This window comes from Trichogramma pretiosum, unplaced genomic scaffold (genome assembly GCF_000599845.2).
Source record: "Trichogramma pretiosum strain Unisexual culture from Peru unplaced genomic scaffold, Tpre_2.0 scaffold24, whole genome shotgun sequence".
In the NCBI taxonomy this organism is placed as follows: Eukaryota; Metazoa; Arthropoda; class Insecta; order Hymenoptera; family Trichogrammatidae; genus Trichogramma; species Trichogramma pretiosum.
The window spans coordinates 1,526,284-1,547,048 of record NW_019641611.1 but is presented as its reverse complement, the minus strand read 5'-3'; the positions used below and the strand labels follow the sequence as shown (position 1 = coordinate 1,547,048).

General features: G+C 38.3%; 4 protein-coding genes across 4 annotated transcripts; 1 reads left to right on the top strand and 3 right to left on the bottom strand.

Moving 5' to 3' along the window:
• Nucleotides 1-597: 597 nt before the first annotated feature.
• LOC106648373 (sphingosine kinase 2) lies at nt 598-11,713 on the bottom strand. Its single transcript, XM_014365229.2, has 9 exons — nt 11,059-11,713; nt 8,520-8,840; nt 7,786-8,165; nt 3,599-3,956; nt 3,168-3,527; nt 2,620-2,918; nt 2,426-2,539; nt 2,216-2,355; nt 598-2,156 (listed from the first exon to the last, which is right to left on the bottom strand). The coding sequence occupies exons 2-9, from the start codon at nt 8,828-8,830 to the stop codon at nt 1,968-1,970; spliced, it is 2,151 nt and encodes a 716-aa protein (XP_014220715.1). The 5' UTR covers nt 8,831-8,840; nt 11,059-11,713; the 3' UTR covers nt 598-1,967.
• A 1,350-nt stretch (nt 11,714-13,063) lies between these two features.
• LOC106648213 (transmembrane protein 209) lies at nt 13,064-15,673 on the bottom strand. Its single transcript, XM_014364922.2, has 8 exons — nt 15,529-15,673; nt 15,302-15,427; nt 14,951-15,234; nt 14,547-14,876; nt 14,343-14,473; nt 13,938-14,261; nt 13,648-13,869; nt 13,064-13,578 (listed from the first exon to the last, which is right to left on the bottom strand). Exons 1-8 carry the CDS (start codon nt 15,573-15,575, stop codon nt 13,453-13,455), a joined length of 1,590 nt encoding a protein of 529 aa, XP_014220408.1. The 5' UTR covers nt 15,576-15,673; the 3' UTR covers nt 13,064-13,452.
• Nucleotides 15,674-15,729: 56 nt separating this feature from the next.
• Nucleotides 15,730-17,166, top strand: LOC106648214 (60S ribosomal protein L18). The gene is made up of 4 exons (XM_014364923.2): nt 15,730-15,807; nt 15,936-16,022; nt 16,431-16,637; nt 16,832-17,166. Exons 1-4 carry the CDS (start codon nt 15,805-15,807, stop codon nt 17,099-17,101), a joined length of 567 nt encoding a protein of 188 aa, XP_014220409.1. The 5' UTR covers nt 15,730-15,804; the 3' UTR covers nt 17,102-17,166.
• A 9-nt stretch (nt 17,167-17,175) lies between these two features.
• On the bottom strand, nt 17,176-19,359 carry LOC106648155. Its single transcript, XM_014364838.2, has 9 exons — nt 19,307-19,359; nt 19,125-19,242; nt 18,934-19,037; nt 18,789-18,860; nt 18,611-18,711; nt 18,436-18,539; nt 17,941-18,361; nt 17,682-17,862; nt 17,176-17,608 (listed from the first exon to the last, which is right to left on the bottom strand). Exons 1-9 carry the CDS (start codon nt 19,322-19,324, stop codon nt 17,198-17,200), a joined length of 1,530 nt encoding a protein of 509 aa, XP_014220324.1. The 5' UTR covers nt 19,325-19,359; the 3' UTR covers nt 17,176-17,197.
• Nucleotides 19,360-20,765: the final 1,406 nt, after the last annotated feature.

Genomic DNA, 20,765 nt, shown 5'->3' with positions numbered 1-20,765 from the left:
TATTTTTACCTACTAAAATTTAAAAAATTTTAACGAATGAAAGTCGTTCATATAGCACGATTTCCTCTCCCTTTGCAGTTTAAATAATAAAAATAAAAATTAATATATTATTATTAGATATTCAAGATGTAATTAAAAGCGTACAATGAACTAGAAGTAGTTGGACAAATATGTAGTTTTCCAATCATTTAGTAAACAATGGATTTCTTGTATGCAACTAACATTATCTTTCGAGATACTGAAAAATTGATGAAAAGAAAAAAGGAAAGAGACTAGAAAGTACTTGATACATAAATATTCAAAATAACATTGAGCAAACTCTGCTGCATTTTACCACTGCATCATACTTACTTATTTTTCTACTTTTTTTCATTGAATAAAATAAAAAGAAAGAAAGTTATTATTTTAATATCATAATAAATTGGAGTCCATTGAAAAATCGCTCTTACTCAACGCCGATCTCGACAACAAGATTATTACGGTTGTAGTACTTCAGTTGATGTAATATCCACATCGGGCAATTTTATTTTTGATAAAAAATTAATTAAACGCATACCAAGACTTAGATCACAATTCGTTTGAATAATTATCAGATCGTTTACTTATATTCCGCAGGATGTTTATTTAAAAGCAAAATTTTTACATCATAAAAGACAACCAATTTCAAAAAATTTAATTAAGTGTATGCTTGAAATGCAAAAATTATGAAAAATTAGAGACTACCGTTGCTGAAGGGCTTGAAGAGTATAAAGAAAAACATCCAATGATGTCGTCCAGGACGTTTCAATAAAATAAAAGTAGTCGATAGAGCCGCTTCTACTACATAGCGCAATAATTACGAGTACAGAGTGTAAATTAAGTAGAAAATTATTTTGTCACGAACACTGACTTGTTTTCTTCTGTTAAAAGTCACACTCACAATGCTTGGATGTATTATTCAGTATAGTTCAGTGTGTAGTTTGTACATACATTACAAGATCCAACAAGAGAAAAAGCTATACATATGAAACTCATATGAATTATTCTTTTACAATAATAATTTTACCAGTACATGGGAAGTTAGGCACTCGTTCACTTGTCTTACTTGTAATATAATATGTTATCTATTAAAAATGATTAAATAAATAGTACACTAAGTTTGGATAAATTTTAAATTTATAACAAGTTTTTAATTAAAACCCAAAGGATTTTTTTTTTAATAACTTTCTTTGTCTCTAATTTGTATACATTTGTATTATAAGCTAGTGTAAAAGTTTGATTAATAATTTTTTGATATTGTCACTGAACCAAGATAGACTGGACAGTCACTTCAAATGTTTGATTTTATAACTAAATTACCTAAAACTAAATCATCGTTATGGCGTAAAGATAGTTAACAGATAAATCAACGAATTATACAATTGCTTGCACTAAAATTCATGAGTGAATCTTATCTTTTATAATTTAAAAAAAAATGTTGAAATTTGACACTAAATCATTTCGATCAATACAAAAAGCAGTAACTTTTCACTACAGAATCGAAGATTATTATTTTAAAAATTACAAGTTACTTTTTTCACATTTTTACTTTCAAGACGTAGTATAAATGCAAATCTGGCTGTATTCTTGGAAAAGTATGGAGATTAAATCATAATATGATGTAGGAAAATTTAAATTTATTCAACACATCATCAAGACGTTATTTTTCTATTTTAAAATACTTTTTGAAAGACATTTGTTTTAACGCACGATTTGGCAAAATATACGAAATAAATGTAAATTTCAAGTTCGAAGACATTTGTGATTAAAGCAAAAATATTTTTATCAACAATCTTCTATATTTTCTAACAAATTAAAGTCATAACTACTTACTCACTAGTCAACAAATCTGCACCGGAATCTATACAGGAAAAATAAACAGATACTTTAGACTTTTGGCTCGGCTAAATTACACGATATGCGTTAATAACGACAATAAGGTTCAGCAGTCAAGGGCACATAACAGTAGCCAGAGATGAAAACACCTCAGCCTGCAATGGCCCATAATCAACTTTTTCACCGTCGACGGTTAGGAGGCCAACAGTTCCTTCTGCTGGTTCAATTCGGAATGCTTTTACTGGAATCATCTCGACGCCAGGACAATTCAAATGATTACCCGTACTCAAACCGAGTAGGAACTAAGGAAAAAATTAATCTTCAAAAATTGCAAAATTTGAAAAGAAATATGATAGATTACCTGTAACAGATTTGTTCGACTGATTCCAGCTTTTATTATAAGCAGCCAAATGATACCATCGGCCAATTTTGCTTGGGGAGCAAAGAAACAATCTTGGCCCAAATGCGACTGATATGCTGCCTGCACCATAACAAATTCACCTTCGTAGGAAAAAATTTAATTAATTAATGAATTATTGAAAAAATAACAAAAAAAAAACCCTAAATGTACCTTCGATTTTTGTCCAGTCACTCGGTACTGGAGCCGTCAAGGCAGGTAAATTCGATGATGGTCCATACATAACTTTGCTCGAACAAGAACCATTACTGCTGCCGCTATCGATTTCTGTTGTTACAATAAAATTCAACATATTACATCGAATAAATTCTTAAGCATCAAAAATGTTTCAAATGGTATGTACATACGATCTTGTGTGATATTTAGATCTTGTACGCTATGGTAAGTACTCGACATCGAATCGGTAGCCGTACTAAAGTAAGTCGACTTTCGCGATATGGCCGAGTAAAAACTGTCACTCCGTTGTCTCATTGACGTTATTTCGCTCGATTCAGTCTCGAGTTTCAAGGAATCGTTCATGAATTGCTCGTCAAGACCATCCACTTCATCGAAGTAATCGTCTTCGTCGTAGGCTTCGTGAATAGTGCCGCCCGTCTCGGCAAAACCATTGTCGTAACTGCGTGATTCGCGCATCTCATTGGTGTATCTATAAGGAAGTATTGAATTAGCTATTTTATTTATCTAATTTATTTTTTCAATCTCATAAATTTCCATTATACTTTCTATGGAAACGATGAATTTTTGCAAATTGCCGCACCAAAAAAACGTGAATTTATAGAAACAATATTTGATGATTCGCGGAATCAAATGATTGCGAAGAAAACTCTAAGCGAACGCAACAAAGATGATTCGTGAATATAATAATCAGGTAAAAGATGAAAAAAAATTGACCAACCGGTCGAGTTGATCGCCGTAGCTCTTGGAGTGCGTGATTCCATTATCCTGAATTATTTTGTCGTCGCCCCCGCCACTGCCATTTGTGAGGAGCTTCTCGCGCGGCAGGTACGATACGGTCCCCCGGTAGGTGCGCAGTCCGATGAGCCGAGCCAAACTCCAGACGGTGAATCTTTGGCCACCGATGGCTCGCAGCCGCTCGCTCTCGATGTCGATGTCGGCCAGCAGTCCCCAGCCGACCGAGAGGAACGAGTAAAGCACTTGCTTGCGCGTCTCTATTCGCACCAGGTCCATGCGCGATGTTTGCCGGCGTACGACGGACAGCGAGCTTATGAGCATGGGATTTTGATCGTACGGCTCGCTGAAAATATTTCGATCATCAGCTGCATGCAGTTGAAATTACAATGAATTATTGTAATACTCTATTCTTACCCTTTGGAATGAGCAATGGACTTGGCCAGACCATTGCCGGAGCCACAAGGTATAACTGCTATCGGCCAGACTGCTCCGCTTGTCCAAACGTCCCAATCGGGCCGCTGCAGTAGGCCATTGATCGCCTCGAAAACTATACCGTCGCCGCCAACGAGAACCAGACCCGACCACTGCGAGAGATCGCGAGTGCGGACAAAGTCACGCGCGTAGTCCGAGTGGCGCGTGATGAATACGTCGTACGTCAAGTCCGCCTCGGACAGTATCGGATGTACACGACGTTGAAAGCTCTCGCGGCTTCGGCCTGGACCAGACTTTGGATTCAGCATAACGAGCAATTTTTTCGGCTCGCCAGGACACTCTGCGAACAATAAGATCAATTTTAGCCGTTACGGTAATAGCAACTGGTGTCATAATAATTAGCCCAATTGACCAGTCACAGTCTATTTTAATTGTTTCTAAATTTACGCGACAGGCGCGAGAGCTCTTTTGGATAATGAAACGTTCTGAGCAACGACAAAATTACCTTTGACCTTTGACCCATTTCGGAAAACTTAGAATTTGATTGGAAATATAGGTAAAACACTTCGATAGAATCAGTATCTTTAAGTTTTTAGTATTTTCTCTGTTAAATTGTCAGTTTTTGAATTTTTTCAAAAAGTCAAGTCGTAATTTGTTTAGAATCGTCCAATTTACTTCTAGAAATTGTTAACGAATCGAAAAATACTGTTAAGCTTTATTTCAAGATGAAAACTTTTTTTACTGTTCGTCTAAGAATAATTTTCCCAATCAGAAAAAACTTTATGCTTGAATTAAATCACCTGCAATAATTACTTGATCAAATTTAAACCTTATTTTCGTATTCTAATAAAAAAGAATGAGCTAATGCAGTAACTTATCTTTTACTTGCATTATAATTCAAAATAACATACGTCAGACTATGAATCCACTTCGTAACTATTCATACAAAAAAAAAAGAAAAAAACCAAGATGTGGCGAGTCAGCTTGCGCATATACTTGATCAAGAGCTTCAAAAAAAATAAACTTATGTCATGTAAGCGAGCGCGCGTCTTGTAACAAAAAATAAAATTCATCATCATAAACTCGTACAGAATAACTTGTCATAAAATCTATACAAACATTCGTATGGAGTATCGACCGAATAAAAATTTTTTCTTAACTCATTAGTAAAAAATTCTTGGTAAATTTGTTTACGCTTGCCTGTAGAATACAATCACAAATTTATTTAAATGAGAAAGGACTGTTGTTAAATGAGCAGGAAAATTTTCATCACACACTACTCAAGTGGACATGTACACTTTGCATGAATCATAACGACCCTTTTCTCACAATCTACATCTTTGACTGTTGCGTTGAAGTGTTAAGAAAAAAATAATAATTTCAAGGATTTTGCGACATGCGTGTCTGACATTTGTGCATGCTACACGCAGACACGTTCTGTGCGCTCATTTCAATTTCCAAACACAACTCGTTTTTGACAGCACACTGCTAAAGATTTGTGTGCTATACAAAAAAAAAAAGTTAAAAATATGGCTTAGTTATTGAGGAACATAGTTGTATCCGAACAGCGACTCAGCGGATGAGAGTATAACTTTGTGTGACGTGCAATTTTACCAAATGATCATTTTAATGTCTTTTTTTTGTGTTAATTGCATAGGTAATCGCAAGAAAATTGACGATGTAGTATAGTATAGATGTTTTTTAGTTCGATCATTGCATGTGGGAAAAACCGGACACGGTGAGCAGAGTTTTTCAGCAGCGACCTGTTTCGTGATATTTAAAAGCGGTATAATTCGAAGAAAAATCGAAGTAAGTACGACGTATTAGAACGTCATGGATAATATCTATGGTTTATCCAATATTTTATTATAATCGTTCGCAGTCAAATGGGACAACAATTTTTGTCAAATTTATCAAAATCAAGGCACGAGCTGAAAATTTTATCAAAACTCTACAAGATTTAACTGATAAATAATAAATTAAATGAAAGTGAGTTTATAGAATTTATATTGACAATTTACTGCACTAAATATACTGTGATTACAAAACAACTATTTCTAAATTCAATCGTAGTAAATAAAATACGAACATGTCCAGAATGTTTAGAATGATTCAAACCGCAGTTTGATTGAAATTCACCAAAAAATTTATCAATTTTTCATCATTCACCTGTTACAATAGGTCAAGTGCGCTAAGACGTCGATTGTCGCGTTTATCTGTTCAAAATCAGATAAGACTCATGCAGTATTTATTTTTTTATCTACAGCAATAAATGCGCGCGTATAAGTACTCATTTCTTTACGCGTTGTTCTTTATGTATTACATGTATATATGCAAGTAGTATACATGTCTTTTGTGCACGTGTTCTCAAGTCTGCATAATAACAATAATAATAACAATGATAGTTGTAATAATAATAATAAAGTATGACGTTTTTTTTAAACTCACAATTGTTCAATTCGCATGACACATGTCGGCTAATTAGTGCGCGTAAAATATATGATTACGCATAATACCAAGTGTTTACAGTTGTACAACTTTTGTCACTTTATAATCGAAAGAAAAGGAAAGGAAAAAAATACGATCCGTAAAATTGACACGCTTTTTTTTAATCGATGTTTTCGTTTACACGCGCTCGGGTCCGATTAATATGCGTAGCAGGCTATTAAACCAGTCTCGCCTTCAACTAGGCTTATTAAAAAATTTTAACGAAGAGACCCTGCTCATAAATTAAACGCGCGTCATGTATCCTTTTTATTATATACATTTTAATAAGTATTGATGGGGTCAAACAAACGCAGACGTAGGCGATCGAATATGAATGCGCCTCTCCGCGTGTATATGCCGTCTAAAGTTGCGTAATACCAATTTCTCGCGTTAACTTTTTAGACTGTCGATGACGGTCATTTGTTTTTTCTCATTCAGGCATTCATAAAAAAAAACCGATAACAACGCGAATCGATTAAAAGTGCAGAGGCACTCGGAAGAATTCGATTTACGTATCGCAACGTGGATGTGTTATTTATAAATTTGAATCGTCAAATTTCTTAGATTTATAGTACAAGTCAAAAGTGAAAGTGAGATCGCGAGACTCGAGGAAAGGAGATGATTACTCTGTTAGATTTTCTAAGAAGCTGCATTCACTTTTATGGACAAAAGATTTCGGTTTTTTTGCTTCATAATGCAACTCTTGCACAAGACGGATTTTGAATAAAATTTCAATTTTCATCGACTTCCCAAGATAGAACGTACTGTAAGTATTTTTTAGTGAGAGTTTTTATGATGCATGAGTATAAAGTTACGTAATTTCGAGCAGCGTGCATGTACTGATACCAAGCTTATTTATGTATCCCTTACGAAGTATATGCATTTTATTCAAGGACTCTATTAGATGATCGACTTCCTCTCACTGAGTATTACATTTCACAAATGTGTATACGCTTACTTTATGAATGAAAATCAAACTTTTCATGCTTTGCGCGGTGAAGATTTTCTCAATTTTGACGCGTTTTCCAAAGAAATGATCGATTCAAAATATATTTTACCGTCGCTCCAACGGTAATGAAGGCAAGATAATTACGTGCGTATAATAGCTGTCGTATACAGACAACGTGTACATTCGTCGTAACGCGTCATATATTGCATTTGCAAAAGTAACGAAGCTTACGTATGTAAGCTGTATCTTTTCGACGTTATTTTCCTGCGTTTTTTACTACATGTAATGGCAAGTATTATCCGTAAGATCATCCTATGTAAGTATAAAGTATGCAAAGACGTTAATTCGAGTATTTATTCACGAGAAGTTGGCCATTAAAGCATAATGGTGTATCTTCTGCAACAAAAGACTTTTTCATTGGGAAATCGGCAGTTGAAGGTGCCGCTTCGTAGATTCCGGTAATTTGTTCAACTCGTGCGAAAGACATCACGGAAGTTGGACGTTTATTCGTGCGTTGAACATTTGCAATGACAGTTTGCGATGATGAAAATTTGTTTGATTTTTCAATGTGGATAATCAACTCAATTTCCCGTACGTGTATAATTACGCGTACAATGTTCAAAAATTGTAATAGTTTTGTAAAAATATTAAGCAAATTCATTATCTATGGAGAGCTCGTTCGTACGGCAGCAGGTGGCTCAGCAGAAAGAAACAACGAATTTGTGCAACTCACCGGAGAGCAGCGAGTCGAGATTGCGATGCGTCGGGCTCATGTACGTTTTTGGCACAGGCAATTTGTGCACGAGACACTTGAGCGCGAGCCTCCATCGGCTGGCCTCGCGCAAATTATCCTCGTAACGATCGAAGGAGCGAAAACGCAGAGTCACAGTCATGCGCTCGCGACGCCTCGCCTGCTGCTTCTTCTTCGTGGACGACTTGGTCGAGCTCTTGGACTTTTTCAGCGTGTACGCGTACACGTAGAGGTAGGCCGAGCTGTCGTACTCGTCGTGGGGCAGTACCTGCTCGCTGGTGTCGACCAGTCGGGGCTGGCCCCTCGACGCGCCGCTGCCGCAAGCGCAGCTTCCGGCGCTGCGACGCTTCGACCGCAAGCACCTGCAACGCAACGGATTATCATGCATGTATGTCATTGTGATATTTACCGCGAGTATCGAATACGATCTTTATTGGACCAACGCAATTCTCTGCTGTATATTTACGTCGCGCGAGATAAACGAGCGTCACAACATTTGCACAGTAGGAGCACTCGGTCGCGTGGGTATATATCCGCCTTTCACTATCTTTTCTGCGGCTCAAATATGGATACATACGCACGTAATAGATCTGTGTGCGTGTGCAAGCATGTTGGTATATTACGTAGTCAACGCAATCGTCGCGCGCTTATATTACGACAGTCCGCGTGTTTTGCGTCTCCGCACTATGTAAGTGTGTGTTTGTGTGATACATTACCTGCATCCAATTATATCCTCGACCGGTATGATCTCGGTTTTGCTCGGCGAACAATTGCTCTCCTTTTGCAAACTCAAGCCGCGCTCGGTCAATCTGACCCTGTACAGGCTGTTGCGCTTCGATGATATGTAAAAAATTTCCTCCAACAGCGCCACGGGCTTCTCGGCTTGGGGCGATTGGGGCGGCAACGGCTGCTGCTGTCGCTGATGGTGATGACTTTTACAAATGTCCTGCTCGTTCGAATCGGCAGGCCCGCCGTTTTGTTCCTCGTTTTGGCCATTCTCATGACGCGATTCGGTAATCTTCCGCATCTCGGCGAACCTGGAAAAGTACTACGTCAGAGCGCCTCGTTCGACATTGCATCTCGGTTCAAGGTGAAAAAATGCACTTTCATTCGCGAAACGATGCCTCGCGTATTTCTGCCGTCGTGTTTTCTCTGTCTTTTCGTCAGTAGATATAAAGAGATGAGACGAGCGAGCCGACATTGAAGCGGGTCATCGACACCCCCCGACTTCCTGGTCGTCTTCGCGTAACAATAGAATAGTCCCGATTAAGAATTAATATCTTCGTTGATCTCGTTGTAAGAATGAGCGATCGTTTTTTTTTCTGCGCAGCTACATTAATTTCAATTCCACGCGATCATATTTTGCGGCTTATCGAGTGCATTTTTTTCCCGCTTCGCCGCCTATCGATCGAGGAAAGATCAACAGGACGATGCGTAGCACGAAACAAGAGTTATGAGTTAGAAAAGAAAAAAGAAAAAAGTTGAAATGTCGATGACGATGCCGCGTGATGATTATGCGTTGCGCCGGATATTGGATTACTTGCAACTGCATTCCGAGAGCAAGCCCAAGGAGCCATAGAAAATTGCAGGAATACCGCAACCGCGGCTATGGAGTTACAGTAGTAGCAGCAGCAGCTACAGCTATTGGATTCCGTTTAAACGCACGTGTGCGAGAGCGACGCGATCCTCGCCTGTATCTTTTGCTCGCGCGCGACCCGCTTACTTTTGTTCGGCTTGCGTGACGCAGTTGCAAAAAGGAGCGTTAAGTACAGACATTTACTATCGTATCACGCGCACCTTGTTAATGGCTCGTTTTGTTTAGAGGCACCCCCGAATTTTTGCATAAATAGCTACAAAATAAAACAATTGCAATTTCAATCATACTGTTTAGGTTTCGATGTAGATAAATTTCATCGTTATTACTTCCTCCAGAACAAAGATCTATGGAGGTTTCAAAAGTCGCTTTTGAAACCAACTGCCATAGGAAAATTTCTGAACAACATGAGCATGTGTGGGCGTCAAACATTTGCTCGAGACTGTGTCAGCCAATCCACGTCGTACGAGTCGCATTTTTTTGTTGACTATACTCGTCAATGAATCTCAATTTTCATTGTATTTAAAGTTCGATATTTTAATAAAAATCTTTCTTCAACAAGGCCTTTTCTTAACGAGATTGAATGAGACACGAATTAATATGGACGTATTCATTTATACTTGTGTATCATCTTATAGCTTCAACAATTGAAAAGAGATCGCATTACTGAGAAGAAAGAAAATGTTTAATCTCATTCGTTTTGAATACATTTTATTAAACATACACCACAGTTATAGTACTGTATAAATTTTAAACGACACATCTTCACGACTCATTCGCGAACGTGCACGAGTTCTCTCAATTCGTCCGATTCGAATATAGAATCCTCTACTTCCCCAAAAATAAACTACTAGTTTAGATACGCTCAAAATTTTTGAATATTCAGCTTCCAATACCATAGTAAAAATTCACGATTTTCGGTCATTCACCATTGGCTTTAAAAAAAAAACAACAATGCCCAGTAAGTGACGTTCGCCGTTGTTTCGCAAGAATGTAATGAGCTACGCTATTCACTATTCATTGACGCGTTTGCCTTTAATTTTTTTCAAATTTTCGAATATTGACTCAGGAAAAAGCCCAATAACAAACGTATAATCGATATCAAATACTCTCACGGTATTTTAGTGTAGTTAGCCGAAGCTTACATAGCCGGAAACAATCGAGCCGCGACACTTAGTGAGTTCTATAGAAAATTGATAAGGAATCGAGTGAAAAAATATTTCTATCTCATTCATCGCGTTCGAAAACACCGTTCGTAAGTGTAAGCAATACTGACACGCTTTTTTCCATTTACGAAAGACAGATTATATTTGTCATAAGTTACTCACGTGCGCGCGGCCGCATATTCACTAGAAGGTGAACAATTTTTTTTCTCTTTTTTTTTAACAACTCTTTATCGCGACTCTGGTATATAGCGGTTGAGCTTATTCTTTTTCAAGTCACTAGCGTGTAAATAATGCTCGTACCTAATGATACACATCCTATAACTGTGCCGAACAAACGATGCTTTTAATTAAAACCAATGACTATCGTGAGTACTACCATGACGCTACGTTCCGGTGTGTGAATTGTCAACAAATCGCCACCAGCATGTAATGAACTACAGATAATAATGTAACGTGAGAGGGAGAGTGCATCAAGTCGCACAGTCGCATTCTTACCTTTATTCATCAATTGACCCTCGTGAAAAAATACTTTCGATGTCCTTTAACAGCTACGTGTATACGGAAATGAGCGTTGACGGCCAGGAGCATGTGTAGGCTGTGCAAACGTGATCGCAATTAGCTGTATGCTCATTAGAAACAAAGAGAGACTCGCGTGCTTCACTTATACAGTAGCACGCGTGCGGTGAGCTTGATACAGCATCCTCTCGACGCGCGCACAAACATAACACTCACACAGATGCACCAGAACGAAATACTGCAGAAAAACTGCACCCGATTACTTTACTCCTGCACAATGGGCCACTCACGCACACACAAAAAGCCGTGTCACGCGACAGATGAACAAACGAGAAGAGCAGTAGCCGAGAGGAAGAGAAAAACAAAAACACAAGTTATGCGAGCTGTCCAAAATATTTCGGCTCGTCCGTTCTTCTTCAGGGGAGACAACGACAACGACGACGTGCTTAATCGCGCGAAGCTCATCTGCGCGAGGATTCGTGCTGTACGCGTGATCGCTGCTGGAGCTCGACTGGCACGAGTAGCATCCGCGGAGATATGTAAACTCGGCGCAGGGATTACTCTATGTTCTCTTATTCGCAGGCGCGCACAGCTTTGTGCTGCTGCTGTTATGCTGGTTACTGGTATAATATAACGTTCGCTGCGTCCCGCGATAGCGCGCGGCATATCGCATCTTAAAGCGGTGGTGGGGCGCAGTACTTCGCACAGTGCCTGGCTATGTTTATATACAACGCACAGGCTGCGCGCGGGCTCGTTACACATGTGCGAAATATTGCGCGACGAGGCTCCGAGTTCAAAAACAACCGCAGCTGCTGCTGCTGCTGCGACTCCTGCCTCGGCCCGACTCCGGCGCTCTGCAGCCACCTTAGCTCGAGGTGTATACGAGGTCAATGGAGGGAACAACTGTGCAGCAGCTTTAAATATAACAGCACACACGATGGAGCTGCGGAGTTCGTACCTGCATTGCCCAATGTCGTATACTCTAGTACCTATATACCTACCCTGTCCTAAACGTACGCGCTGATTTTGGAGCAAAGTGAGAGTAAAATTTGCGACTTTCGCCTTTTGTCCCTCTGTAAAAGACAAGCTATTGAAGCGAGCGCATGCGTTCTCGCTCCGAAACCCCAACTAAAACTTTTCGTCCGTGCCCTGTATTAATAGTCAATCGAGCGCGCGATTGTTTCCTTAGCATCGAGATCTGCATATAATCTGTGCATGCGATCGTGTGCAAACCTTGCGCGGCCTCATCGTGTGCAGGATTTTCATATTCGATCGACACGCACGACTCTGGGATTTTATTCATTCTTCGACCGCCAGATAGCAGTAAAGACCAATGCGAATCGCGATGCAGCTGACAATCTGTCACTGGCGAGTGGCAAATTGCCGCAGCCACGTGCTTCATTCCGATTTCTGAGGCCCAAACAAGCGCGCCTTGGCTTCGACTTTTCAGCTTGTCCAAAGCATACATTATATTGACACAACGCACGTCGCAGAATTGTCGAGTACGTTATACATTGATGAAGAGTTTTTTTACCCCATAAAAAATAAACTTTAGCCTCGTTCGAACCCTACCGCAATGAGAATTGTATTGCATCAGAGGTAGCATATTAAACTTTGGCCTGAAGATATTTACTTTGAGTTAAATGATTCAAAATAGCACTGCGACTTCCAATCACAAATTAATTTTTCTCTTGCAAAAATGTTGTATTTACCAAGAACAGGACATTAATTTTATTTTTCGGGAATTCCCTATAGGTACACTTGGGAAAGTATACAATCAATTTGAGATTTCAAAATACGGTGTAGGTTTCGATACCGTCCGAGATCAATTGAATCAGATTCACGAACCACTTGCGACATCCATGATCAAAACAATAATATAGATCATTTCAAGTGTTTATTACTCAAAAAATTGAGCTTACTGATCTACGATTAAAAAGAATATACGAATAAAGTCAAGATAAGAACATAAAATTTTACATAGGAAAAAATTCGTTTAATTCATGACAAAAATTTACAGGAAGTAAACATTAAAAATTTCAATATGAAATATCTCATTTAAGTACATTTACATAAGAGCTTGCATTAAACAAAATGTAAAAAAAAAAATAATTATTTATCAGAAACTCGCCTGCAAACAATGTTATTTGTCAATTATATAGTCTGTCACAACAATAAAAAAGCAGACTTTTTCTAAAACTAATTTCAATTAAATACAAAAACAATTGTTACATCTTGAGTACATTTTTAGCAAAATAGTTATATTCATCATTGTCACAAATTCAATGATAGAATTACAAAATAGCATACTTCTTCTTTACAGTCAATTATGATTTTCACAATTTTAATGATATCAAAATGAAGTGTTTCTCTTCAGTCAATAACCCAAAGAACGTTCACGCCTGACATTCCTAGATTGACTCTACCCAACATTCCATGATCCCGAGTTTTCACGGTATACAGAAACAGAAGGAAAGTATGGAAAAAATTGTTTCGTCCCTGCATGAAAATAATACATTTTTATTATGAAAATAAATTATTTCAAAATTATATTTTTTATCTTTTTACCCTTGGAAGATCCTCAAACTCCTGACTTGTAGAATCTCCAGTTAAAGCTAAGCAATAATGAGGCGGATTTGTAGTCTGGTTTACAATTATAGGACCCTTGCTACGAGGCAAATCAAACCCTGATTTTCCTATATGCCTAGATGTAAATGGTCGGGCATCAGGTTGATTCAATGGTGCTTCAAGTTGTGTATCCATGTATGTTGCAACTAGATGCATTACAATCTAAACAAAAGGTTAAATTTATTGACAGGAAAGATAAATTAAAAAATGTTCAAATCTATGTGTATTACAGCTGTATCTGTTGGAAGACTAGTATCCCACTCTTTGCCATTATGAGATCCACCTGAGTTCCACTTAAATTCACTCATTGATCCACCTTTTGCAAGAGTTTTTATGCGATTAACTAAATAATCTTGATTGCTGCATAATTCTAAAAATGGAACCAATGTGGGCAGAGTAGGGATAAGTGAAGCTGAAAAAGATTGAGCAAGTTTTCTAAGTTTGTCTAGTCCCACTGATCCTGGCTGTGAGTCGCTAAGTCCATGCCGAACTAAACTAGCACAAACATTATCTATTTCTCCTGCAACTCTTACAATTACAGTTTTGCTAATCCACTATATCAAAAAGAGATGTATATTTAGTTTTTAAAGCAATATAGATGTCGTCTATAATGTATTTTAGGTCATCTAAATTACCATTCGCAAATTTTCAGTCCACTGATTAACACGGGATGAATCAATTCTATACTTTCTCCAAACATCTGGTGTACCAAAAACTCTAGGAGAGTTTCCTTCTTCCACTCCAGGACTGGATGTTTTAGATTTATCTGAAATTTGATTCATTAATCATTTTTTGATTGAAATTATAAATTGAATGTTACATTTAAAAGCCTAAATTACCTATTGTTGGTGCTAGTTGATAAGCACATCTTCTTAATAATGGTGACACTTCACCAGGGTTTCGAGTAGCTGGATGTGACCAAAAAGAACTTAATAAATTTGATGGTTGATCAACACTTGTGGTATGAGGCGTAGAAGCTTTGTCTTTTTTAGTAACTTCTTTCAAGTATGTTTGTAATTCAGTTTCATCTTGAATAAGATCTTCTCCAGTATAACTTGCACTTAGTGAGTTATTTAATGATTTATTAACAGAAACATTAGGACTCACAGGTGATTTGCAACTTAAGGAGTTATTTTTTTTTGAAAATAAACTAGATGTCGAGTAGTCCTCTGTATCAAATAAAATTATTCATATATAGATCATTATTTATTAAAAGAATATAAATCAATAATTTTGAACTTACTGCTATCATTTAAAAGTGAGTGTCTGCTAATGTTCATACATGAAAAATTCAATGCTGAGCTTGCTTCAACTGTTTTCTGTGGAGTAGAAACTTCATGTTGAAATAAGGGATCATTATCCGCAACCCCCAAAAGTTTTCTTTGTTTTTGATTCAAAGTAACTGGTTGTAAAGTCAGTTTTGCTGTTACATACTTTATCAAATGATAAAATGAATTTATAGAAAATATACCAGCCAAAATCCATTCTATATAAACTAATGGATTGTAGTTTATTACTTCATAATATCTAAGGATAATTGAAAAAGTGTTTTATTAAAATTGTTACAAAATATTTAAAAATGACATATACTTACAAATCATAAACCACAATAGCAAATATAGCGCTGTTGATGTAGAAAAGAGTGAGAGAATTTTTGGCTCTGTTTTGATTTTGCCGAAGATCTAGAGTTTGCTGAACTTGTGGTTTAGGAGTCAATACTCTGCAAATGATAAAAACTATATGTAAGACAATTGTACACAAAATTTTTGCCGGTGAATAAATTATGAAGATTGATAAACAATAATGAAAGAAAAACAATACCTGGCACTAGGCGAAATAAGCCTCATCGGCGAATGAAAATCTCCCATTTTTAATAAAAGAAATTAATCTTTTCTCAGAATTATTCGTAATATGAAGTCATAATGGGTCAAATTTTATAACCTCATCCCCTGTCTCTTTTCGCGGGTTGATGTGAAACTGCACGCTGGCGCTGTGCGCAGCGCACCGGCGCCGCAGTACCGACCGAGAGGCGAGAGCGGGGAGACATATCGGGGGACAAAAAACGACGAGGTTACGGCTTTCTGATACTTGCTCAACATGGTAAGGGATACACGCTCGTGATTAATCGCAAATTTTCTAATTCTGTTTATCATAATCAACAATATATAACAAACAAGTACCAATATGAACTGTTTATTCACACGTGACAACATTAATTTTCCTTCCAGGGTATTGATATCAGCCATAAACACGACCGTAAGGTCCGGCGTACGGAGCCAAAAAGCCAAGATGTCTACCTACGACTTCTTGTTAAGGTATATTCAATTAATAATAACTAATTTGACTGTTTTTAGTAATTCCTTCATCCCAAGTTACCGAATAGCATAAACCATTCGTAATTGCATAGTTAAACGAATGCATCGAAAATTCCATGCACTTTGTTAGGTTAACTATCAGCATGTCATGTGGAACTAGATACATTTTTCTCCTGTGTGTTCTTATATAAATTATAACGACTCTTGCGAACTGCACTCTGTGTTGGAAATTGTCAATTTTCCAGTCCAATTTATATGTTCGCTAGATTAAAGATCAACCTTCCTATTCAATCTTTCTGATCTTTCTGAAAGATTATTATTCTGGTTGAAACAGTTTAGTTAAAAAAATGTTAATTATCATGTACAATCACTCCCAAAGTTTACTAATTATGATTTTCAATTATGTAGCTTTATAGATTCTTGGCCAGAAGAACTGACGCCAAATTCAACAAAATCATCTTGAGAAGGCTTTTCATGAGCCGTAGAAATCGTCCACCAATTTCATTGGCTCGTGTTGTTAGATTCATGAAGAAGCCAGGTCGTGAGAATTGCACTGCTGTTGTTGTAGGCACTGTCACAGATGATGCACGCATCTTCGAGGTCCCAAAAATGACCGTAAGTAAAGATTAAATCATAAAATATTCAAAAATTTGTTTACAAATAAAGCCGAAGATTTTTAATAAATAATCTTGATTATCAATGTAACTGAAAAATGTATATTGAATAGAATCTTCTTGATTTTTTTTCTAAAAAAATCATTTATTGTAATATATTTTTCCAAATTTTAATTGGACACATTTTATTTTTAGGTATGTGCTACTCATGTGACTGAAAAAGCTCGTGGTCGCATCTTGAAGGCTGGTGGTGAAATCATCACCTTCGATCAGTTGGCTCTTCGTTCACCAACTGGCAACAAAACCGTGTTGATGCAAGGTCGCAGGAATGCCCGTGAGGCCAACAAACACTTTGGCCCAGCTCCAGGTGTGCCTCACTCGCACACTAAGCCTTTGGTCAGATCAAAGGGCCGCAAGTTTGAGAGAGCTAGAGGACGCAGGAAGAGCTGTGGTTACAAGAAGTAAACCAATATTATAAATATATTTTTATAATTTTAGTAGAGTAATAAAGACCATCATTTACTATAAAACATTGGCAATTACGTGCTTGATTGTTGTCGATTAAACCTCATCGTCAAACATTCCTTCTTCCTCTCCCTCGTCCTCCGATAGTCCTTCGTCGCATTCGTCGCCGGGCTCGCACTCGACCGGGAAGTAATGGGTCGCCTCCTCGAGGGCCTTCTCTTGAGTCTCGCTGACGTGATAAGGTCCGATACCAGCGAACGAGAGGAAAGACTCCGGACTAGACTTTTTGACAACGCAGACGAAAACCTCGTAACTGGTTTTCTCGAACTCCTCCTCGAATCGCTCGATGTTTTTCGTCAGCATTTTCGGATGGGGCAGCTTATCTCGCTCGAAGACGGCGAAATTCACGACGTCTTTGTGATAGGCCTCCAACGCGAGGGCCAGCTCTTTTCTCTTGGTGCTGTCAAATTTGAAGAGCGTCACAGGCACGTCTTCCTCCTCTTGATACTGCGGAGCGACAGAAGCAGAATTGACAGGTCGGATCTAGCTAATCGTATCTTGGATCGAATGAACCGCTTACCGGGAAGTTTGAGTTGACGTATTTCGTGAAGAGAGCTTGCAAGCCGATAACTTTGTTTCTCGCGTTCAGTGGCACCCAAGCCGTGGTGAGGCAGAACAATTTATCCGGTATCGTGGACATGCTCTCGAGGTCCTGATGTCCGCACTCGCCGAACGTAGGCGGCGCGTGCCTCTGAATGTAACTGCAAACGAAGCAAGAAAACGCGTCCCCTCGTAGAATCTCTAGAAGAGCTCGGTAAAAGATGACAGATGATAATTACCAGTCCTCGACGAGCTCGTAGGTCGTCTCGGGTACGTCGGTCTCTTTGTACAGCAGATTGATCAAGCAAGTGACCGAGTCGAGCTCGTCGTGCCTCGTGGCGGTGTACTTGAGCCGCAGCACCATGGCCTTGCCGTCCTTCATGAGGTGTCGCGTGTCGTCGCTGATGTTGCAGTTCGTCTCCTTGATCAACTCGGCGATGAGCTCGTCGTCGATGTCGCGTCGGATCTCCTGCTCCACCGAGTAGCTGCCCGGAAGGATCTGATCGATCAGCTCGAGGTACGGCGGGCTGTGCTTTTTGTCGCGCTTCTTGCCCTCCTCGTCCTGGAATATCCAGGGGAACAGCACGATGTAGGTCTCGCGATCCAGAACCGCCAAGTAGTGGCTCATTTTTGCCTCGTACTTCCGCCGAGCTTTCGCCTCTGATGATGATTACGACAACGATTTTTTACAAACTTCGACTTCTTTTTATCATCGTCGATCCGCTTGCACTTACCTATGGCGGCGTTTTTCGCCGCTTCTTTCGCTGCGATGGCCTCTTGAATGTTCTTCATTCTTTGGTACTCTTTGTCGCTTTGCTGACTCACGGGAAGCGAGAATCTACCGATAATGTCTTATTTTTATCAACCCCAGTTTATTTTCGCCCGTATGAAATGTTATTTTCCACTTACATCGGTGGATCGTTCCGTTCCAGCCTCTTAAGTTCTGCAGTCATGAGTTCTTGCAATTGTGGACAATTGGCGCCAAAGCTTATGTTAACCGATTTTCCATTCTGTTAGTGAAAAAATATCGAATCTTTATGGTGTGCAGAAAAAACGAAGAGATACAAGTTTCGGACTAAAATCTTACGCGCAAAAACAACCACGTTGGCTCACTTCTGCCGCGAAAACGCTTCAAATCCGTGATATTGTCGCATCGAGCCTGTGCGAGTAAACGAAAAAATTTCATGTAGCGATCGTGAATTTAACTTGATAAAAATATAGACAACAAGTACCGTGGCGTAGCTCAAATTGTCACCGCCAATTTCCATTTTGATTTTTTTCAGTATGCTCACCATACCGGTGCACGGACCGCTCCAGTCGGAATATACGTCGACAACTGTGGCGATCAAAGTGAGATGGTTAATAAAAGTTTGGATCGTTAATTTTAGATGAGACGAAATAATGCAACGTTATGGTGGATTACCAACGAGCCCAGGACGCTCGACAATTTTGTTCCATTCATCGTCATTTGTTACGTCGGCTTGAAGTGCTGCCGGCTGTCCCTTCTTCGCCATCCTTCGTGACTTGCTCTGCAAGCCACCCTGAATGGATCGAATGTATACGATTAATTATTGCTATTTTGGACATTTTTAAGGAAAAACCGACCTTCTTTCGGCCCAACATTTTTAAGTAACGATATCAGGCTCGGCAAAAAAATCCTTCTACTCGTTTCGGACAGCCAAGAAAAACTAATCGGTATACGTGGGTCTTTCACGGTGACAGTGCACCTCAACACTATTTTTCTCTCTCTCTACCTCCTATTTTTTTTCTCGTAGATGGGACAAAAAAGAAGAAATAGAACACGCGACCCGAAAAAAAGAGACGGAGAAAAGATATGACGGCGTATACTCGAGAACTGAACTGAGACATCGTTGGCTAAATCCGACGGTGAGGACACGCGTCAGAAGTAAGAAAACCATCTAACACGCGACGTATATATATTGTGTATTGGTTTTCGTTTTTTGCTTCGTATATAATAATACAGCCCTCCTTTCCTCCGATTCCGAAGGAACTCCTTCGATGCTATTTGCAACTTCGCTAAGAGAGGGTTTGCCGAGCTTCGTGCAAGGCTTTAATTAGGGGTATGTTATGACGTTTTCTGTGTAGGCTAGCATGCACAGCCCTAGTTTATTTTTTCAAGGAAGTGAAATGAAAATATGAAATCACTGCAGGTATATTTTAAAACTTTCTTGATTTACTCGCCGCTTCGTTAATTTTGCGATTAATTGACGCATCAATTTTTATGAATTTTTAAATTCTATAGGAAAACATTTATTAGTTTTATGTGACGGATTGATTTAATGTAAAATTACAATGAAAATCAAATCATTAGAGCCATGAATATTTGTCAACTTCAAAAAGCGCACTGAATTATCAAGCAATACGTTTGCGTGTCTCTGCGATATTTCATTCCATTCCTTGAGTGTATCGTGTTTCAAGCTAATTTAGTTTACTTATTACGAAAAACAGATGTATTGTAGGCTTCTGTTCGATCGCTACAAAAAAGACAGCGATTTTGGGTATTATTAGGAAATGACTTACCTAAAGTAGCGTCAGTCGAAGTTTAGTCTTCTTCGATGCCGTTCGTATTGCACTTATACAAGATGGAATTGAATTACTTGAGTAATTTTTCAGTCAATTTTTCACATTTTTTTAAATTTTTATAATTTTTTTCAAGTTCATAAGCACGGAGAATTTTGTTAAGGCCGAAACATTGCGAAAGAGATTGAATTTAGATCTTATCAATAAAGAGAAATGTTGGTTTTTTAGATACAAAAACAATGAAGTTTGTCACAATAAAACAGATTTCAAAATTTTACAATTGTACTGTACATTCTAAATGACCAAAAAGCACGCAAGATAAAAATTAATTCTCTTTCATTCGAAAATGTTTTCTTTAATTTAAAAACAAAATTAAATTTTCAGTTTGTCAGAATATTTTTCTGAAAAATCTACTGAATTTCACAACCTTCGTTCCGACGCGATCTTATCGTGTTCGATTAGGTATCTTCAAATTTTCGATTCCAATGAATGAAATTTACCTAAATATTTTATTTTTGTTTTA

Bases quoted from the DNA above. Each gene is read 5' to 3' on its own strand.
- LOC106648373 (XM_014365229.2), bottom strand. From the start codon at position 8,830: ATGCGGAAGATTACCGAATCGCGTCATGAGAATGGCCAAAACGAGGAA. The intron at 2,356-2,425 runs GTACATTTAGGG...TTTCCTACGAAG, and splicing joins TGACTGGACAAAAATCGAAG to GTGAATTTGTTATGGTGCAG. The intron at 2,157-2,215 runs GTAATCTATCAT...TTTTTTCCTTAG, and splicing joins GTCGAACAAATCTGTTACAG to TTCCTACTCGGTTTGAGTAC.
- LOC106648213 (XM_014364922.2), bottom strand. From the start codon at position 15,575: ATGGGAGATTTTCATTCGCCGATGAGGCTTATTTCGCCTAGTGCCAG. The intron at 15,428-15,528 runs GTATTGTTTTTC...TATCATTTGCAG, and splicing joins CTTATTTCGCCTAGTGCCAG to AGTATTGACTCCTAAACCAC. The intron at 14,262-14,342 runs GTAATTTAGATG...TTTTTGATATAG, and splicing joins GGACTGAAAATTTGCGAATG to TGGATTAGCAAAACTGTAAT.
- LOC106648214 (XM_014364923.2), top strand. The intron at 16,023-16,430 runs GTATATTCAATT...TCAATTATGTAG, and splicing joins ACCTACGACTTCTTGTTAAG to CTTTATAGATTCTTGGCCAG. The intron at 16,638-16,831 runs GTAAGTAAAGAT...TTTTATTTTTAG, and splicing joins TCGAGGTCCCAAAAATGACC to GTATGTGCTACTCATGTGAC.
- LOC106648155 (XM_014364838.2), bottom strand. The intron at 18,861-18,933 runs GTACTTGTTGTC...TTACTCGCACAG, and splicing joins ACAATTTGAGCTACGCCACG to GCTCGATGCGACAATATCAC. The intron at 18,712-18,788 runs GTAAGATTTTAG...TTTCACTAACAG, and splicing joins CAACGTGGTTGTTTTTGCGC to AATGGAAAATCGGTTAACAT.